The sequence below is a fragment of the Siphateles boraxobius genome, unplaced genomic scaffold (assembly GCF_051911475.1).
Source record: "Siphateles boraxobius isolate OS27281-9 unplaced genomic scaffold, OSU_SipBor_1 30, whole genome shotgun sequence".
NCBI lineage: Eukaryota > Metazoa > Chordata > Actinopteri > Cypriniformes > Leuciscidae > Siphateles > Siphateles boraxobius.
In genome coordinates this window covers 10178918-10201725 of record NW_027508920.1, presented here as the reverse complement: position 1 = coordinate 10201725, position 22808 = coordinate 10178918, and the positions used below count along the sequence as shown (strand labels likewise).

The window sequence follows — 22808 nt, the reverse complement described above, 5'->3', positions numbered from 1 at the left end:
TGTGAATAACCTGTTAATCTTTCTGTTGTTTTTTCTGAGAATTGACATGACTTACTTTTCCTCTCCTGAATTCTTCCACAACTCAACACTTTATTAATCATTATAAATTATAAAACATAGTATATAATACATTAAGGTAATTCTAAGATAACACTTTATCTGTGTGAACAAAGTCTGTCAATCAATATTAGATCACCACCACACCACTGTGTCACACTTTGGCTGAAAAAGCAGACAGACGAAGCTTGATTCCAAAATATGACAAAGCTTTAATGTACACAGGCAGGTGAACAGGACGCAACAGTGTGTACAGTATAACATAGACACGAACAATACCCGACAAGGGACTAAACTGAACGGGGAGAATATATACACAGGGTAAACAAGGGAACTAACTAGACACAGTTGGATGAAGGTTAACTAATCAGTGACTAACAAGAACAAGTGCAGACAAGACAGAACATAATTGTGACACACTGCTTGTGTTCAGCGTGCATGTGGTTAATCATAATTATAAAGCTTATAAGATATCGCTATTACTCAGAATTTGCTCCACCTAAATTTATAGCCATGATCTGATTATATGCATCCTAAATATATACAATTAAATTGTATTTTCACAATGTTTGCATCATAAAAAAAGCATCTTTATTGGAAATGATGCACAAGTTCTGTTCACAAGTGATATTTACCTTTACGCATCACATATTTTATCTCAGAGGTCTTTACTGGCACGATTACTTTCATATCGAATTTCAACCAGCAGTGAAATGTACAAAATTATCAATGTTGTCCATTTGCTGCGGGGCCCCCTTCAAGCCAGGGCCCATTGCGGTTTCACTCGTTTCACCGCCATAAGGCCGGCCCTGGTTTGGGTGCAGTGTGAGGTTGTTGGGGTGTCTCCCTACATGGTAAATGGGGTTTTATAGGACCTTTTCCCCAAATGACCATCCTCAGCTGGAAAAGAATGATCGAGCTCATGAATATGAATGAAATCCTCTCTTCTGACATGATCCACCATGCTGGACAGACTCGGCAGACCCAAATGTACTGTTTGGGTCTGTTGGGAACGTTTGGCCGAGTCCCCTGTCAGAGAGATCTTCAACTCCCACGTCCGCCGGAGCTTCGACCGGATCCCGTGGGAGTCTGGAGTTATTGAGTTCGAGTGGACCATGTTCTCCACCTCCATTGTCGACGCGGCCGCTCTGAGCTGTGGCCGTAAGGGTATCCGGTACCTGTCCAGGCGGCAATCTCTTAACCCAGTGGTGGACACCGGAATTAAGGGATGCCATCAAGATGAAGAAGGAGTCCTATCAGGCCTGGCTGGCTTGTGGGACTCCTGAGGCAGCTGACGGGTACCGGCAGGCCAAGCGGACTGCAGCCCGGGTAGTTGTGGAGGCAAAAAATCAAGTCTCTGGATGTTGTGGGGCTGTCTTGGCTGACACACCCTGCAGCACCGCGTGACGGTCGGGGACAGTACCTCTGGACTGGCAGACCAGGGCTGGTGGTCCCTCAGTTTAAGAAGAGGGACCGGAGGGTGTGTTCCAACTACAGGGGGATCACACTCAGCCTCCCCGGGAAAGTCTATACCAGGGTACTGGAGAGGAGAATTCGGCCGATAGTGGAACCTCGGATTCAGGAGGAACAGTGTGGTTTTCGTCCCGGCCGTGGAACACTGGACCTGCTCTATACCCTCTCCAGGGTGTTGGAGGGTTCATGGGAGTTTGCCCAACCAATACACATGTGCTTTGTGGATTTGGAGAAGGCATTCAACTGTATCCCTCGCGGCGGCCTGTGGAGGGTGCTCTGGGAGTATGGGGTCCGGTGCCCTCTGGTAAGGGCTGTACTGTCCCTGTACGACAGGAGCAGGAGCTTGGTTCGCATTGCCGGCAGTAAGTCAGACTTGTTCCCAGTGCATGTTGGACTCCGGCAGGGCTGCCCTTTATCACCGGTTCTGTTCATAATTTTTATGGACATAATTTCTAGGAATTTCTAGGCTGTAAGATCCATTCCACAGATACTTGTTTTTCTACTCACATTAGTGTAATTCTTTATAGTTTGAGAACAAAATATAAAATTTTGTTTATCCTTCAGTATTTTTTCCCACTTCCATATGAATAGCCTATATTTGCATTTTAAATATATGTTCTTATAATTTATATTCTCTCAGAAGTGGACATCTATAAACTAATCTGTCTTGAGAAATGGACCCAGTTAATTAAAATCAAAAGTTACGCTTAAATCTTAGGCTTAGACTTTTTCCCATTTAAAATAGGAAATGAGAGCAAAGGGAAATAATTAATCTTCTGCAAGTGATAATGTTAGCCAGGGCTGCTGTCACATAATCAGGAAGCGAATTTGTCTATATTCTGCTTGTATAATCTGATGTAGTTTTTTGCAAGCTTGTTGCTGCCATGAAAATCAAAAGTTTTTGTTTTTGGCAGATCAGTATGATAGTTCTTCAGGATCACTTCAGCTCATTTCCATAAAACCAATGGGAGCTCCACCCACATACTCGCACCCCGCATCCTCCGACCGCAGTCAGGACTCTGCCATATTAAATGGTGAGGTAAGACTTGATTTTATTAGAGTCTCAGACAGCAACCACTGACAAACCACAGTCTGTTGAGTGACCTTCTGATGCATTTTACACACACAAAAAGGGCTGTGGATATTAAATTGCTGGAATTGCTAATTGGCTGGCTGTTGCGTAATTTCTGCAAGTCAGGACGCATAGGTTTAACACAGACAGGCAGGAAACAAGCCTCTGCAAGACTGTAACTAAACAAAGACTTTATTTAACATGTATGCATAGGCTAGTCAACAAAAAATTTTGTTGTCAAATTTAATTGATCAAATTTGGATTTCAAAGAAACCTGACACAGATTTGTTTTAGAATATCACTTTACCTATGAGAAATCAATTTGAGACCAATTTTTAATGGTTGTTTTTTGTTTTTGTTTTTTGAGTGGATGATTAGTCAGTCCACCATCTCTCTTTCTCTCTATGTGTATACAGGTGAATTTGGCTCTGAAACAGAAGTCAGACATTGAGCACTACAGGAATAAGCTAAGACTGAAGGCTAAGAGGAAGGGATATTATGACTTCCCTTCAGCTGAGGGGAAAGGCAGCACTAAAGACCTGAGTCAGCGACACAGGTACAGCCACAACAGGCCTCCACACCCTCACAGAAGAGCTCTGGAACAGGAGGACGACAGAGGCTCCACGTTTGTGAAGTATCGCAGGAGGTGAGTAATTTTTCTTGAATGGTCACATGTATTTTTAAACATGATAAGGTTGTTTGTGTACTTTAATAGTTACCGTATGACACTGTCTCTCAGATTATCTACACAAATTATATCTCTATTAATTGTATTGAATGTGTACTTAATTCTCAAGGATATACTTTAATTACTACCAATCTAATCCTGGCTTAATCTAAGTCTGTGAAACCAGGCCTGTATTTTTTAACTCTTAGCACAGCTTTGAAAATTTTGCTTTGCAATAATGTCAAATTAAAAAGTTTTAATTTTAAATAATTATGTTCTAAATGATCTTTTGCATGATTTATGTCTGACAAACAACAACTGTAACTTAATCAATTAAGATAAAGGCTAAATAACTCATGTCTACACGCAAACACAAACAACAACCGACAACTGAAGGGTGAAACAGACAGTGCTTCCCAATTCGTATACTATCCGTCCTAAAAAGAATTCGAAAATAGAATTAGTATGTCCCAAATCGTAGTATGTTGAAATGAGTATTCCAAAGATAACTGGATGGTATACTTTTTCCGGTCATAAGCCGAAGTGCAGATTGTTGCACACTCTAACGGCTAATAGTGCCCACAACCCATTGCGTGTTGGACAAGCATTTGATTAGAACTACAAACACGAGTAAAAAGTATTAAAAAAACTACAGACATGGAGGATGTGCGAGTCCGGCGAGTTATGTAGAGAGTGATTAATTATCAGCATCTAACCTGACAGAAATGTATTTATTCAATGTTGTCCACATTATATTTCATCCGCAGCAGCATTGTGAACTTTTGTAAAGATACGTTTAGCCATTAACTTTTAAGTGCATCATTATATTCAAATTGCAAACATGAGGAGAGTCTCCGCATAAAAGAACCACGACTGGCACATCAACGTGCTATAGCGTTTCTCTCCGAAGCGGTAGGAAATTAAATTAGATTGAATGGAGGATTTTAACTGTGACAAGCTTGATTGACTGGGCAGTTTACGTTGACAGGATGCACGTAACTAAGCATCAGAGCTGTCGATGACGAAGTAGTATGTCCCAAAGCGTGCCTACTCTTTTGCTACACACTCAAAAGTATGTATTTTTTCTTCACAAAAAGAGTACATACTTTTAGGGCGTAGTATAAGCAGGCGAATTGGGATGCAGCGAGAACGTCTTAAATACACAGTGATAATGAGATGATAAAGGACCGGTGTGATGATTAGATAAGTGTCCATTACAACTGATGACTGGCGGGAAACTAAGACAAAGAAACGTCTACGGTTACGTATGTAACCCTCGTTCCCTGAGTAGGGAACGGAGACGTTACGTCGGATGACGACGAATGGGGTTTCGCTTAGAAAGCCTATCAACTTCGAGTATTACAAAACGAGCCAATGGCAAAGAAATGCCATGGGTCTGCGGAATTTGCATGGCATAACTCCGCCCCACCTCGTGGGTATAAAAGGAGGAAGCCGGCAGCAAGCAGATATGTTTCTTCGCTGAGGAGCCAAGACTGAGCTCAGGCGATCCCCGCGGTACAGCGGAAAGTGGCAGGCAGACGTAACGTCTCCGTTCCCTACTCAGGGAACGAGGGTTGCATACGTAACCGTAGACGTTCCCTTTCGTTGTCACTCCGAGTTACGTCGGATGACGACGAATGGGGTTACCAGTCTAATCACGCCACCTTCTCAGCTGTCTTCCAGTGTCCTGCGTAAATCGAGATCCCTGTCAGCCTGGACAAAGGACTCCATTTATCACAGGAATACCAAGGTACACTGGGAAGTATATCCCAAGCTTAGGGGAAGTATGCAATTAATGCCAGCCCGGAGGGGGGGGGGACTTAGAGAATACACATATGACCCGAAGGAAGCATATGGAAAACACTGGGGTGTCCAGCCGCAGGTGGAATATTTCAACCCCAGGGGTGGCAAGGTGGCTTGCCAAGGGAAAGACACACGCTCAGAGAGGCTTACAGTGGAAATACACATGTGGGGGTCGCTCAGAGGAGGGACCATGCACACGGGAGGCACCTAGCCGACGCGCAGGCAATAGACACTGGCGCCGACGTCAGGAGTGCTGGAGGAGCTCAGGGCTTTCGGAAAAGCTCACCTGAGGAAAATATCGCACGTATCCAGTCCGTGGAGTGGAATGGCGAGCAAGCGAAGACACCTGAGCGGGTCCGGTACTAGCTGGTTGAAGTGAGTACACGAGAGGACACAGGCTCCACTCGGAGATTATAGAATCTGGCGAATGTGTTAGGTGTCGCCCAGCCTGCAGCTCTGCAGATGTCTGTTAGCGAGGCGCCATGCGCTAGAGCCCAAGAGGACGCCACACTCCGGGTGGAGTGGGCAGTCACACCAAGGGGGCACGGTCGACCTTGCTGCTGGTAAGCCAAAGCAATGGTGTCCACTATCCAGTGAGACAACCTTTGCTTGGAGAGAGCCTTTCCCTTCAGCTTCCCACCATAACAGACAAAGAGCTGGACTGAGGTCCTGAAACACTGCGTTCTGTCTACATAGGCGCGGAGAGCGCGTACTGGGCAGAGCAGTGCCAAGGCTGGGTCTGCCTCCTCCGAGGGCAGCGCTTGCAGGTTCACCACCTGGTCCCGAAAGGGAGTGGTAGGAACCTTGGGCACGTATCCAGGCCGGGGTCTCAGGATCACGTGAGAGGAAGCCGGCCCAAATTCCAGGCACGCTTCGTCAACGGAGAATGCGTGCAGGTCCCCAACCCTCTTGATGGAGGCCAGTGCAACCAGGAGCGCTGTCTTCATAGACAGGAATTTAAGCTCGACTGATTGCAGGGGCTCAAAGGGAGCACTCTTCAGGGCAGTTAGAACCACTGAGAGGTCCCAAGAGGGAACAAGAGGAGGACGAGGAGGATTTAGTCTCCTCGCTCCTCTCAGGAACCTGATGACCAGGACGTGCTTCCCCACCGACTTACCTTCGATGAGGTCATGATGTGCGGCAATGGCGGCAACATAGACCTTCAGGGTGGAGGGAGACAGCCTTCGCTCCAGCCCCTGTTGAAGGAAGGAAAGCACAACACTGATCGAGCATCTCCGGGGGTCTTCTCGGTGAGAAGAGCACCAGTTGACGAAGAGGTTCCACTTCAACGCATAGACGTGTCTCGTGGACGACGCTCTAGCGGAAGTGATGGTAGCCACCACCGCTGGTGGTAGGGTACTCAAACCTGCCTCGTCCCATCCAGGAGCCACACGTGGAGGTTCCAAAGATCGGGACGAGGGTGCCATAGGGTGCCCCGTCCCTGAGAAAGAAGGTACTTCCTCAGAGGGATCGGCCAGGGAGGTGCTGTCGCGAGGAGTACTAGTTCGGGGAACCAGGTCCGGTTGCCAGTAAGGGGCAACCAGAATGACCTGCTCCTCGTCCTTCCTGACCTTGCGCAAAGTGTGCGCAAGAAGGCTCACTGGGGGAAACGCATACTTGCGGCCCTGCGGCCAGCTGTGCGCCAGAGCATCCGTGCCGAGCGTGCCCTCGGACAGGGAATAGAACTGGGCGCAATGGGTCGAGTCGTGAGAGGCAAACAGATCTATCTGCGCGTCCCCGAACTGGTCCCAAATCAGCTGAACCGACTGGGGATGGAGTCGCCATTCTCCAGGGAGGGGCTGAAGCCGTGAGAGCTCGTCGGCTGCACAGTTCAGCGCTCCGGGAATGAAGATGGCTCGAAGCGACCTCAGATGCTTCTGACTCCATAGGAGGAGGTGGCGAGCGAGTTGTGACATACGGCGGGAGCGTAGACCACCTTGATGGTTGATGTACCGTACAGTGGCGGTATTGACTGAATGGACTAGTACGTGTTGACCCCTGAGCAACGCCCGGAAGCGGTGCAGGGCAAGGCGTACTGCCAACAACTCGAGGCAATTGACATGCCACAGCCGCTGGGGTCCTGTCCAGGAGCCCGCAGCAGCATGTCCATTGCACATGGCGCCCCAGCCCGTGGTGGAGGCATCTGTTGAGACAACAACATGCCGGGAAGCTCGTGCCAGGGGGACACCGGCCCTGAGAAAACCGAGGTTCGCCCACGGGGTGAAGAACTGACGGCAGGTCGGAGTAACTGGTACTCGGAACGTGCTGTGTTGCCATGCCCACCTCGGGACTCGGTCGCGAAGCCAAAGCTTAAGCAGTCTCATATGAAGCAATCCGAGCGGCGTGACCGTGGCTGCAGATGCCATATGCCCCAGGAGCCTCTGAAAAAGTTTCAGTGGAACCGCACTCTTGCCCTCGAATTGTCTTAGGCAAGTCAGCAGTGACTGCGCACGCTCGCTCGTAAGCTGCGCGGACATGGCGACCGAGTCGATGTCCATACCGATAAAAGAGATCCTCTGCACGGGGCAAAGTTTGCTCTTCTCCCAGTTGACCCGAAGGCCCAGACGGGCTAGGTGCCGAAGCACTAGGTCCCTGTGTTCGCAAACCTGATCTCGAGAGTGAGCTAGGATCAGCCAGTCGTCGATATAACTCAGGATGCGAACCCCTTGTTCTCGAAGGGGAACAAGGGCCGCCTCGACGACCTTCGTGAAGATGCGAGGAGACAGGGCTAGCCCGAAAGGGAGAACCGCGTACTGGTATGCCTGCCCCTCGAAAGCAAACCGGAGGAACGGTCTGTGTCGAGAAAGAATGGAGACATGAAAGTAGGCGTCCTTCAGGTCGATCGCTGCAAACCAATCCTGGGTCCGTATGCATTCGAAAACGCGTTTGGCGGTGAGCATCTTGAACGGCATCCTGTGAAGGGAGCGGTTCAGTACGCGCAAGTCCAGGATTGGCCGTAACCCACCGGTTTTCTTGGGGACAAAGAAGTAGGGGCTGTAGAAGCCGGACCTCATCTCGGCTGGAGGGACAGTCTCGATTGCACCCTTCGCCAGCAGGGTAGCAATCTCTGCTCTCATGATAGGGGCATTGCCACCGACCAAAGTGGAGCGGACTCCCCTGAAGCGGGGAGGAGACCGTGCGAACTGAATCGCATAGCCGAGCCTCACGGTACGCGCGATCCAGTGGGACAGATGGGGAAGCTCTAGCCAGGCTCCCAGGAACTGAACCAACGGGATCATGCGAGCCACAGGCGTCCCCCCGGAGGGGCAGCGAAGCGGAGTAACTGGCCCAGACGTGGACGGCATAGCGGCCCGATGTGGGGGCACAGTTAGCAACCGCGCCCTGGCAGAGGGGCCAGGGGAGGCCCAGGCTGGTCGTCCCGCAGGGGCCTGCTCTGCCAGGGGTCTGGCGACAGAGGGGGACAGGGGCGAAGCGGTCCGTGGACGGCACGCCATGTCAACCACCTCAGGGACAGAGGGGGACGAGGAGAGCACGGCTTGTGGGCGGCGCTCTGTGACGTCCGAGAACTCTGTGCTCAGAGACGGGAGAATCAGCTCTTTGGAGAATAAGGATTCTTCCCCGGCCCTCCCCGGGGAAAGGAGTGGTCCTGCTACCAACTCCTGGAAAGAACTGAGTCCCATCTCTGAGGAGCCCAACTCAAGAGCGCCGCTTAACCCGGCGTGTAGCGGGGTGCGGGGCTGGAGAGGACTGTGGCGTCCGACCGCGGCCTCCAGAGCCGACCCGGGTGAACGGGCGGGGTGGGAGCCGCGGGGGGGCGCCCTCGGCAGTGGGCAGACCGAGGGATCTGATCGGACGGCGGGGCCGTCGGGACAGAATCAACCTCAGTCTGCTCCATCGCCGAGGTGCCCGTCTCACGAGCGCCGCTTAACCCGGCGTGTAGCGGGGGGCGGGGCTGGAGAGGGCTGTGGCGTCCGCCCGCGGCCCCCAGAGCCGGCCCGTGCATGGGGGGGCTGGGAGCCGCGGGAGGGCGCCTTCGGCGGTGGGCAGACGAGGGATCTGAGCGGACGGCGGGGCCGTTGGGACAGAATCAACCTCACTCTGCTCATGGGCGGCTGAGAGCTGTTGGGCAAGCCCTCAACCGCACCGCCGAAGAGGCCGACCTGGGATATGGGAATGTGGGACAGACGGGTCCGCGCGACATCCAGCACATCAGACAGGTTCAGCCACAGACTGGTGAGCATCACCTGACCCAGGGAGCGTACGGCCACTTTCGTCGCTCAGAGAGCAAGGTCAGTGGCGGCGCGCAGCTCAGTGAAGAGCCCTGGGTCAGTCCCGCCCTCGTGCAGGTCCATGAGCATCTGGGTCAGGTGGACCAGCAGAATGACCATGGCATGCAGTGAGGCGGCTGCCAGTCCCGTGGCGCTATAGGATCTCGCCACAAGCGTAGACGAAAAACTACAGGCCACGGGCGGGTGCTTAGGATTGCGCCGAGAAGAAGCACTCTGAGGACACATAGCATCGCAACAGAGCGTTCAGCCGGGGGAACCCCAGTGTACCCATGGGCAGCGGCCCCATCGAGGGGAGGAAAGGCGGATGAGATCAGCGAGCGGTCCCGAGAAGACAAGGGGGTCTTCTTGGACTTCGAGATCTCATCATGCACGTCCGGGAAGAGAGGTATTGGGGTTTGCCGTGGACGAGGGTCGGCGGCCTTACCCAAAACCCATCGTCCCAGGAAAGCATGGTCGTCATCTCCGGATCAGACTCAGGCACAGCCGTATGCACACCGGAAGGTGGCAGCTGTGACGAGCCCTCACTTCCAGAAGACTCAAACCCACCTAGTGATGCTGCAACAGACATGGCAACTTCCTCTGTAGCTTCAACTGAAACGCGCGGGCCACCAGAGGGTAGACTCGCGGGAATCAGCAGTTCACTAGCGGGTACCGTCATTGAAGAGGGGGGCTGGGGTCACGGACACACAGTCGGCGCCTTGATCCAGACCGTAACCCTCAGGTCACCCTGGCCACCAGCCGAAGATCGGGGGGTGGATGAGGGGACTCTCACTCTTGCGAGTTCACCGAGTCTCGACCTATATATGACGCGATGATCACGTTCCCAGCGAGAACATGAGTCACCCACGAGCGCTGTTCAAGCATGATCAAAGCCCAAACACAGTAGACAGCGCTCGTGCCCATCAGAGTCCGATACCAGTCCGCTGCAACCAGAAATGCACGAGCGAGCCGTCTTTAAAAAGACGTGCCACGTGTAAGCTCTTTTAGTGAGAGAAAACTCAAGTGTTGAAGCACCCGGGGAGAAACGCACCGACTGGCAGACCACTGCAACAGATCAGCAGGAAGCACGCTCTCGCCGTAGATCGCCGTCACACCAACACTCGAGGTACTCGTTTATAAAGCTGACAATTCAGAGATGGCTTGTGGAGAGAAGAATACACTTGGCTCCGAAGCGAAAACATGTCTGCTTGCTGCCGGCTTCCTCCTTTTATACCCACGAGTTGGGGCGGAGTTACGCCATGCAAATTCCGCAGACCCATGGCATTTCTTTGCCATTGGCTCGTTTTGTAATACTCGAAGTTGATAGGCTTTCTAAGCGAAACCCCATTCATCGTCATCCGACGTAACTCGGAGTGACAACGAAAGGGAACACATGTTATTGAAGATAACAAACTAAAAATCCATGAAAAAAAAAAAATCCAAGATAACAGCGTTCGTGACACACACACACACACACGCGCACACACGCACACACGCACACACACACACACACACACACATATATATATATATACAGTATACAGTGTTGGGGAGTAACGGAATACATGTACCGGCATTACGTATTCAGAATACAAATTATGAGTAACTGTATTCCGTTACAGTTAGAATTTAAATAGTTGGTATTTAGAATACAGTTACATTGTTGAAATCAATGGATTACATGACGATACTTTTCTGTTTCGTGAGTTTATTCACTCTCTAAATAAATTAAGGCAACTCCATGCATTTCTTAGAAGCCCCAATATGAAAAAAAAGAAATGCGCGGTTTGCGTGATCAGTCACAATGGAGTCGGAAGAGGAGCAGCGGGAGCTAGATGTAGAGATGGAGCCGGAACAAAAGAGCCAGGGCAAGAATGCGTTTCTATCTTGGAAATTCAAACAGCATTTCAAATTAAAGAAAGAGAAGGGAGAACAAATATAACTGTGCAGTGCAACCTCTGCTTGCAAGCAACCATCCTCCTTTCAGCGTCCAAAGACTCCACCTCCAACCTGAAGAAGGATCTTAAAGTTTTTTTTTTTTAATTAGCCAGGGGTAGTCGTCTTCTGTAGTTTTACTGGTCACCTTGCTATTCAATAGTTGCATCAGGTAGGCTACTAGCTACAGGGCTGTAACAATATGCGATATGAAACCGAAATCGCGACACTCAGATCCACGAACCTGTATCGCATGCGAGAAGGCAAAATTGCGACACACCCCTTCCAACTCCCAGTTATCCTTCCCATCCAGATCCAATGCTACCACATCTTTAAATTACTATTAGTATTATTTGAAGTTACGATTATAAAATACGTAGACATACACCACAAAACTAGTTGTGGAATAATTATTTAAAATTTAGCAATTGCGTTATGGACATGCATTTTCTGAGAATGTATATTTCAAGTTTTGACTGCAAATGTAATTTAATACCAATATATCGAAACGTCTGTTTGTATATCCATACTACCTTAATAAAGGAGTCCAGACATTAGAAAAATATCTGTCTACACATGCGTTTTATATTTAATATGAGGGAAATAAACATGCTTGACACAAAAAATATTTAACTTTTAGGCCAAATATTTTTTAGTACTTCTGTGAATTAGGCTACACGGCGCAAACCAAAAGTAATACCCACCGGATGAAGAAGGGTTGGCTCTCCACAGAACATAAAATATTCATTTTATTTTATTTTTCTTGTTCGCATTTATGAGGAAAAAACAATGTTACGGACGGGACCACTCTGAAAGCGGCACTAAAAGACTGCTTTAAAACTTTCACAGAGACATCAAACAGATGCACAAAGCCTTTCTTTAAAGTGAATTTCGATTTGTATTAATTGTATCTTAATTTTAATCAATGTTTCATCAACCAAATTGCCTGGAATTAATAAATAAGTAGTAAATATAGCAGACAATAGATATCACGGCATGGAGGCGCTGGTACGTGAACTGGGGCTCATCTCATAAATGAACCAAAACTTAGCGTGTAAGGTAGGCTAGCCTACTTGCCTCACAGACATGTCTACTTTTAAACAGAACAATTCAAAACGAAAGAAAACAGACTGTTCCCTGTATGAAATGTGCATTTCTCTCCGGCGCGTTCACTAGGGTGCTGCGAAGATCGCGAGTCAGCATCGTCAACTTCATCTTTGCATCTGACACTAACATAATTCAGTCATTACTTTTGCCGGTTCTTTGTGACAGCTTTTAGGTGCTTTATTGGCAGCGCCACCTTTACATGTTACATGAACGCGTCACCACCTCATCACCGCACCGGTGACCGCAACATACACGTATAGTCTTTGTTCTTCTATAGCAAATTATAATATATTGCACTTTCAGGAAGACATGTGCCTAACACATTCAGCCAGTTGGAACAGAAAAACACACCAGAATAGGCCTGTTTAGTAAGCAGGATTTGATGGCCGCATTCCTACACTTTTAAAATGCAATTCAATGTGGAAGTAATCCAAGTATTCAGAATACGTTACTCAGATTGAATAATGTAACGGAATATGTTACAAATTACATTTTTGGGCATGTATTCTGTATTCTGTAACGAAATACGTTTTGAAAGTATCCTTCCAAACACTGACAGTATATATATATTGGGTCTGTGGTTGGCTCTGTTGGGGGCATGGCAACAACAGGCACAAGGATGGGCTGGATCCTCCTCGCTCTCACTGATGGTTTTAGGGGATACGCACAGATGTAATACCCACTTTATGTAATCGTGGAATGTGCCTTGAGGGCAGTCTCCAGACAGGCACACCTTTGTCCGTTGATTAATGCCCCGTTTACACGAAGGGAAGACACAGATATTTTTTTTAGCGGTTTGGCCTCTCATTTACACGAAAACCCCGTTTTTATCACAGAAAACGATTATTTTTTCTAAAAACTCCGGCCAGTTTTAGGCAGCCGACATCATAGTATGCGACAGAACTTGCACCTGTGTCAAAAGTGCGACCTCTTTGTTGTTCTTCTTCTTCTGTGGATTTATTGGTGGGTCGCATACCAACTGTAAGGTGCATACCGCCACCTCCTGTACTGGAGTGACCTCTTTGTTCAAAAGAGAAAGAGGAAGTGATTCATTGCTGTTATTGCTTTTTTTCGGGATTCTGATGGCTAATGTGGGCTTGAGCTTCTCGTTACACTGCCACCTACAAGTTTGACATGCTCTTAACAGCATACACAGGTTTGTGTAAACAAAAACTTTTCTGAAAACTGACAGGTGTGCACGATATTATTTTTGAAAACGGAGAGGGTAAAATGTCCGTTTATGAAAATAGCCGGCCATGTGTTAAAGTAGCCTTACACCTGCCCAGAAATACACTCAGAGGCTGATGCCATCATAGTGCACAAAGGGGGCCAGATAAAAAAACCTGTTTGTGCTCCTCGAGGGACAGATCACCATGGGAGAAAAGGAGGATCTGAACTGCTGCAGGATCCATTTGTGTTTTTGGTCAGATATCAATTCAGCAATGTCGCAATATAAATAAACAAATGAAAATGAGGGCCATATATATGCCAAGAAACATTAGAGACTAAACTAGGTAATTAATTAGACACAGGTGAGACACATGAGGGCATACATTAAACTGAACAGAACACAGTGCACAGTCAAAACATCACATTTTGAAGGTACTAAATTGCAACTTGATAATTACAGATGTGTAACATATATTTAAATAAATGACAGAAGTTTCAATAGCAATGGCTGTTAAATGTTTGTCAGTATGTTCGGCAGTACACTTTAAAGATAATATACGTAATTATGAATTATATATAGGCCTGGTTTCACAGACAGGGCTTATATTAAGCCAGGAGTAGGTCTTAGTTAAAATAGGACATTTAGGGAGCTTTTATAAACATGCCTTAGAAAAGAAAAACATTACTGGTGTGAGGCAAAACAATGGAACTGACATATTTTGATATATGGCAGCGCAATATGCTTTCAGTTCAGGCAACTCAAACATGGGCTGCGTCCGAAATCGAATACTTCCCTACTATATAGAATGCGAAAAACAGTACGCCAGCTGAGTAGTATGTCCGAATTCATAGTATTCAAAAAACAGTTGGCGAAAAGTACCCGGATGACCTACTACTTCCTGCATACGATGGACACTTTACAATCCCATGATGCCACAGGAGAGAGTTGTCATTATATTTGAAAATGGCGGTAACGGAGACGCGGCTGTTTTCAAGTGTAAGTACTTTATATATCACTTTTTGTTTCTTTGTGGTTAAATTGCATTTGTTTAATATCATATAAGTAAACGATTGACTTGTTAAAAGTTTAAATAATGTAAATTGAGGGTATAATTTTTCTGAATTGGCTGGAAAATGAAAATTTTATCATTATTATTACGGAATATACAGAGCTAATGTAAATCAGCTAGCTAACACTGTTTTCTCAGTACTTATTTCTCGTTTACCAGTGTTGATATTATGAAATATTTGTTGGCTACATAGCAAGCTACTGTTAACAAGTGTACCTCAGCTTGTCCATGTAACATTAATAGACCATGGTTCATCACATGTTACTGTAAATTCTGTGTTGATTTACAGGGGCTGATGAACACATGGATGTTCTTATAGAGTGGAGAGTGGCTAATGAAGCCCTCTTCACTGGAAAAGAATGCTGCAATAAAAGGTTTTGAGTAAGTATACAAGACAAATGTAAAATGTAATTTTATTCAAGTGCTGTAGATTTAATGGTAAGTTTGTTGTAGATGTAAACATTCTACTCTTAATTTCTGACTCGTTCCTTTTATGCTTATTTCTGTTTTTATCACAGAGCAGAGGCTAGAGGCCAGAATGTCTGCTGTTCAGATAAAACTTTAAACAAAAATACAAAGTATGAATTTTTTTTTTTAACTGTAGTTCACCCCAAAATGAGAATTCTGTCATGATTTAATCATGCTCATGTTTGGCCCTGTAATGCAATAATTTAACAAATTATATGCTTTACAATACAATTGACTGTCTTGATATTCTATTTTCAAATATTTGTAGGATCTGAAATGTCCACAGACTGGGGTGAGCACCAGTGAGGGTGGGGAGGTTACAGCAGCATCCTGGAAATGGTATTTTGCCAAGGTACATTGCCCCATATTGATGAGGCAATATGGGGCAGACCCTCCATCACACCACCCACCCTTATTTCCTCATCTGGCCTGGATGTTGCTGTTACCTCTCCATCCTCAGTGAGGTCAGAGCGTGAAAGAGTAGGGAGGAAAAGTAAAGATTTTGAGGAGCTGATCCAAGAGATGGAGGAGAGGGAAGCTGAAAGAGAAAGAGATGCCATTGAAAGGGAGGAGAGGCGATGAGAGAGATGGAGGAAAAGGAGGAAAGAAAAGAAAGAGAGCAACGAGAGCATGATAATAGACAAGAGGCCAGAGAAAGAGAAGGAAGAAGAGACCGAGAAATGAGAGAGAGAAAGGGAGACAAAAGAGAGAGAGAGACAGGAAAGATTCCTTCAGCTATTAGAAATAATTGCTAAAAAATAATAGTAATAAAGAAATCAAATGATTCACACTCTCTTTCCATTTATTTGTTTGTAAGTTCGCCTTTTTCGAGTCCATCAAACAAGTAGTAGATCAGTCAACAAACACGGTGAGTAATGTCTTCTCCTGTTATTGTCACTTGCATTGTGTCACATGTATAGTATAGCCTTCTCTGTCAGCACCGAGGACTTTACATGTGATAAATGCAGGGAGATAGTCAGGCTGACCGAGAAGATTTTAGATCTAGAGACGCATCCAAACTTTAATCGAGGATAGTAAGTATGCAATGGCTTTAGATACTGCTTTGGATGCAACTAGCTTAGTGAACTCTGTACATTGTTTGGTTCCGGCTATAGAGCCCGTGCAACAGGGCAACTGGGTGACCGTAAGACGCTGTAGTCGCGGGACAAAACACTGCTCTTCTGTTACGATTACCATAACAAATAGATTCTCCCTAGTCAGTGAAACACTCACTGAGAATCCTGTTGAAAGTGCCCTAGTTATTGGCGATTCTATTACACGGAACGTGAAAATAGAGACACGAGCCACCAAAGTCACATGTTTGCCGGGAGCCAGAGCGCCTGACATCAAAGCAAATTTAAAAGTGCTGGCTAATGTTAATCGTAAATTCACGTCTGTACTAATGATGTTCGACTACGCCAGTCAGAGATCACTAAAAATTAACATTAAAGAGGTGTGCGAACTTGCCAGGCACTGTTATTTGCTCTGGCCCCCTTCCTGTTCGCAGGAGTGATGAGGTACTTAGTAGTAGGGCTGCACGATTCATGCTAAAATGTGAATCACGATTTTTCTCCATGGGAATTGAGATCACGATTTTCTAACACAATTGTCATTGTTTCAACCAAAATTTACTGCACTCAAGTACAAAAAAAAAAAACAACAACAAAAAACACAGGACATTCAGTATAATAAAGTGCAGGAGTAACAAAAAACTGTCTTTGTCTATTTCTTTGTTTTATAATATAACTTTGCTTTTCATTTATTAAAGCTCACTTGAAGTTTTTCGATAGCTACATTAAAAACTAATAGCCTAACTGATAAAGTTCACTCATTAATTAAAACAAGTGAACAGTCATTAATAAAATAAGAACAAATACACAAATTACAAGCAGAGATGAATACTAAATAACAAAGTTTACAAAGTCTAACAGTAGTATTCAGGTACAGGAATTAGCCTAAGCCTAAATGTAAAATAACAACAAAAAAAATCTCAAAAAATTAGCATATTTCATCCGACCAATAAAATAAGTGTTTTTAATACAAAAAAAGTCAACCTTCAAATATTTATGTTCAGTTATGCACTCAATACTTGGTCGGGAATCCTTTTGCAGAAATGACTGCTTCAATGCGGCGTGGCATGGAGGCAATCAGCCTGTGGCACTGCTGAGGTGTTATGGAGGCCCAGGATGCTTCGATAGTGGCCTTAAGCTCATCCAGAGTGTTGGGTCTTGCGTCTCTCAACTTTCTCTTCACAATATCCCACAGATTCTCTATGGGGTTCAGGTCAGGAGAGTTGGCAGGCCAATTGAGCACATTAATACCATGGTCAGTAAACCATTTACCAGTGGTTTTGGCACTCTGAGCAGGTGCCAGTTCGTGCTGAAAAATGAAATCTTCATCTCCATAAAGCTTTTCAGCAGATGGAAGCATGAAGTGCTCCAAAATCTCCTGATAGCTAGCTGCATTGACCCTGCCCTTGATAAAACACAGTGGACCAACACCAGCAGCTGACATGGCACCCCAGACCATCACTGAATGTGGGTACTTGACACTGGACTTCAGGCATTTTGGCATTTCCTTCTCCCCAGTCTTCCTCCAGACTCTGGCACCTTGATTTCCGAATGACATGCAAAATTTGCTTTCATCCGAAAAAAGTACTTTGGAACACTGAGCAACAGTCCAGTGCTGCTTCTCTGTAGCCCAGGTTAGGCGCTTCTGCCGCTGTTTCTGGTTCAAAAGTGGCTTGACCTGGGGAATGCGGAACCTGTAGCCCATTTCCTGCACACGCCTGTGCACGGTGGCTCTGGATGTTTCTACTCCAGACTCAGTCCACTGCTTCTGCAGGTCCCCCAAGGTCTAGAATCGGTCCTTCTCCACAATCTTCCTCAGGGTTCAGTCACCTCTTCTCGTTGTGCAGCGTTTTTTGCCACACTTTTTCCTTCCCACAGACTTCCCACTGAGGTGCCTTGATACAGCACTCTGGGAACAGCCTATTTGTTCAGAAATTTCTTTCTGTGTCTTACCCTCTTCCTTGAGGGTGTCAATGATGGCCTTCTGGACAGCAGTCAGGTCGGCAGACTTACCCATGATTGCGGTTTTGAGTAATGACACAGGCTGGGAGTTTTTAAAAGCCTCAGGAATCTTTTGCAGGTGTTTAGAGTTAATTAGTTGATTCAGATGATTAGGTTAATAGCACGTTTAGAGACCCTTTTCATGATATGCTATTTTTTTTAGATAGGAATTTTGGGTTTTCATGAGCTGTATGCCAAAATCATCAGTATTAAAACAATAAAAGACCTGAAATATTTCAGTTGGTGTGCAATGAATCTTAAATATATGAAAGTTAAATTTTTATCATTACATTATGGAAAATAATGAACTTTATCACAATATGCTAATTTTTTTAGAAGGACCTGTATATTAAGTGTCTGCTGTCACTTTAAGACCGACTGCACAGACTGGAAAAAAATGACAAACATCCATTTCTTTCTTAACTGTTCACTTATGACATAAGCGAGAGAATAGTTGTTGAGACGTCCATTTAGACAGGTATTTTGACAATTTTGTGTTTATGTGTCCGTTCAAGGGCAAGGAAACGCGAAAGAGGAATCAATTCTGTATTCGAGCGCTGTCTGACACGCGCTTCACTCTATCTCTCTCTCTCTCTTTCTCTCTCTCTGTGCGTTTCGAGTGTGTGTGGCTGGGTGCTGTGCGCACAGATAACGCACGAGTCCCGGTTCTCGTCTCTTCTTCTGTGATTAAAATTGTTTGAATGTGTAAATTGGCAAGACAATAGACGTCCAAATGATGAATCCAGTTAATCCGCGAATCACATGCGTGCCGAACTGCAGAACCGATGTGAGATCCATTCCACCCTTAGCGCGTTATCTCGTTGAATATCATTGCCCGAATCGTAGAAATGCAGGATTAAGATCGCATGGGGGGTTGAATCGAGATTGCGATCTTTTAACGATTAATCGTGCAGCCCTACTTAGTAGACTGTCCTCATTCAATGGCTGGCTGTCTAAGGCTGCGTTTACACTTGGCATTAACATGCGACCTGTATCCGGATGTTGTCCACATACTCATTGAAAAGACATGTGTAAACGCGCTTCTGATCGGAATGTTATCTGATCAGCATGTCCAGGTTCGGAGGTAGTCGAGGACGCATTGTGATCGGATCTCAGTGTAATGTAAACGCAATCCAGCCCTCGTGTCTGCATTCACAGGTGGACGTAATTTAAATCCCCGCCCAGTCTCCCAGCGTGACTGTCGGAAAATAATGGCCAGACGCAGTTTAGACAAGAAATGAAACTTATTTGAACCTTACAATAAACGTCAATCTTATTTAGACTTACATGATAGACCTACTATGTGTTTCATTTTTCATTTTTTGCAACATTATCTGAACGAGACGATCGCCGGCTTTTACAATCACAGTCAGTCATGAGATCTTAAAGAGATGCACGCTGCTTTGCCAGAGGAATAATCGGAATCTGATTTATTTTTATGTTTTAAATGTTGAATGTTTTTATTGTTTCAGCATGTTTATCAATCTCCCATTTCTGTCAATATAGTCATTGCACGCTATAAGCTTAAACTCAGATGATCGATGTTTAACATGATCAACCCAGTTATTTTTGTATGATCAACTCTGGAAGTATTCCTTCGTTCAAAAAAATGTAATTTTATCTAATTACTGGAGATTGAAAGTAAAATGAGTGAGTGAAAGCAATTGGGACATTGTTTAATTTGTATCATCTTTACTCTTAATCTGGTGTCGTTCCACTGACCTAATTTATGTAGGAAACAGAAATCCGATCGGTTATCCAGATACAGAGGCTACTTAATGTGAACAAATGTAAATGCACAATGTCCTGATTGGCTAATGATCCGATTTGTTTGATCGGATCACGAAGATCGCATGTTAATGCCAAGTGTAAACGCAGCCAATGTGGTGTCCGCAAAATAACATAGGGTTCATAGATAATTGGAAAAGTTTTTGGGGCAGAACTCACCTGTTGAAAAGAGATGGTATTCATCCCTCCTGGGCTGGTGCTGCTCTTCTCTCTAGTAATATGGCACATAGTCTTAGAGCTCAAACATGACAATCTGTGTTATAAATATGGTAGAACTATCACTTCTGCCACTAAAGATTGCTTTATAAATAATCTTCCTGACCACTTTCATCTCATCAGCATCCCAGATAGCTTAGAACAACTCGATGTTGCAACAGAAACGATTGACTCTACGAACTACTGAAAAGTTCAGTAGATTATTCGCGCTAAATGAATGGTTATTGTCATGGTGCAATGAGCAGAAACTGATTTTTGTAAATAATTGGAATCTGTTTTGGGAGCGACCAAGGCTCTTCCGCGCTGATGGCTTACACCCAAGTAGAATCGGGGCAGATCTTCTGTCGGATAACATCTCCAAGATGTTAAATACCGTTTGACTAGTAACCAAAAATCCAAATCACAGTCTCTACTGCACCAATTTAATTGATATTAATACTAGTGTAGAACATTGCATAGAAACTGTGTCTATTCCTCGTTTACTAAGATCAAATAATAAATCTACTGCGGGATCTAGAAAAAATCTAATTGTTATTAAAACAAAAAATCTCGCTAGTAGTGAACAAAAACAATTTCTAAAGCTAGGTCTCCTAAACATTAGATCGCTCACACCTAAGGCGGTTATTGTAAATGAAATGGTCACAGATAATAATTTCGATGTTCTGTGCCTTACTGAAACCTGGCTTAAACCAAATGATTATTTCGGTCTAAATGAGTCTACTCCGCCAGGATACTGTTATAAGCATGAGCCCCGTCTGATCGGTCGTGGCGGCGGTGTTGCAACAATTTACAGAGATACCCTTAATGTTACTCAGAAAACTCGTCATAGGTTTAATTCGTTTGAAGTGCTTGTGCTAAATGTTACGCTCTTAGATGTAAGAAAAAAAAACACATTATCTCTAGCATTGGCTACCGTATATAGACCTCCGGGGCCTTACGCCAATTTCCTAAAAGAGTTTCCTGACTTTCTATCAGATATTTTGGTCAACGTCGATAAAGCATTAATTGTTGGAGATTTTAACATACACGTAGATAATTTAAATGATGCGTTAGGGGTTGCGTTTACAGATCTATTAAACTCCTTCGGGGTCAAGCAAAACGTCACCGGACCAACTCATCGTCTTAATCATACACTCGATTTAATTATATCATATGGAACCGATCCAACCGATATAGATATTGTACCGCAAAGTGATGATGTCACTGACCACTACTTGGTAACTTGCATTTTACGGACTGCTATAATATGTCATGCTGCGCCACGTTATCGACCAGGTAGAACAATTCGTCCATCCACCATAGATCATTTCTCAAATAGCTTATCTGATCTGTCCCAGCTGCTACCTGAACCCAAACAAACAGATGAACTAGACGAACTAACTAGCACTATGAGCTCCATTCTCTCTAGAACATTGGATATTGTTGCACCCATTAGATTAAAAAAGGTCAGAGAAAAAAGTATAGCACCATGGTATAATAATACTACGTATGTTTTAAAGAGAGAAACCCGTAATTTAGAGCGTAAATGGGAAAAAAACTAATTTAGAGGTCTTTAGAATCGCGTGGAAAGACAGTATGTCACGTTATAAAAAGGCCCTTAAAACGGCCAGGGCGGAGCACCTCAGCAAATTAATAGAAAACAACCGAAATAATCCAAGGTTTTTATTTAATACCGTGGCTAGACTAACAAATAAACCAACGTCGTCTGAACAAAATACCTCGTTACAGTTTAGTAGTAAAGATTTCATGAACTTCTTCACCGAGAAAATTGAAAGCATCAGAATCAACGTACTTAACGTAAACGTTCGATCTCTGATCGCGCCTTATAATTCAGCCGCAATTATCACCCCGCAAGAACAATTACAATGCTTTACAACCATAGAACAAAAAGAGTTAAATAAACTTATCACTTCATCTAAAACAACAACATGTTTATTAGATCCTATACCAACTGAACTACTGAAAGAAGTGTTACCTATAGTGGAAGAGCCTCTTCTCAATATTATTAACTCATCTTTATCTTTAGGTCATGTTCCAAGAACGTTCAAGCTGGCAGTTATAAAACCTCTTATTAAGAAACCACAATTAGATCCAAATAACCTAGCAAATTACAGACCCATTTCGAATCTTCCATTTATGTCAAAAATATTAGAAAAAGTTGTGTCCGCTCAACTCGGCTCTTTCTTGCAAGAAAACGACATCTATGAAAAGTTTCAGTCTGGATTCAGGCCACATCATAGCACTGAAACTGCGCTTGTTAGAATCACAAATGATTTACTTTTAGCTTCGGACCAAGGCTGTATCTCAGTACTAGTTTTACTTGATCTTAGTGCTGCGTTCGATACTATAGATCACACAATACTCTTAGATCGACTACAAAATTACACTGGTGTTCAAGGACAAGCATTACGCTGGTTCAGGTCATACTTATCTGACCGCTACCATTTCGTCTACTTAAATGGAGAAAAATCGATTATAACTTCGGCAAACTATGGAGTGCCGCAGGGATCTGTGTTAGGCCCTTTATTATTCTCAATATATATGCTGCCACTTGGTAATAAGGAAACATGGAATTAGTTTCCATTGTTATGCTGATGACACTCAAATATATATTTCATCACGGCCAGATGAATACGCTAAATTATCCAAATTGACAGATTGTGTTAATGATATAAAAGTTTG

At 44.9% G+C, this 22808-nt stretch overlaps 1 protein-coding gene across 1 annotated transcript in view; it reads left to right on the top strand.

Moving 5' to 3' along the window:
• Positions 1–22808, top strand: part of kiaa1549lb (KIAA1549-like b) — a 338844-nt gene that overhangs the window by 219419 nt on the left and 96617 nt on the right. The window contains exons 15-16 of the mRNA XM_077248220.1: positions 2445–2569; positions 3019–3248. Coding sequence (XP_077104335.1) covers positions 2445–2569; positions 3019–3248 — 355 coding nt within the window. The remainder of the gene's footprint in view (positions 1–2444; positions 2570–3018; positions 3249–22808) is intronic.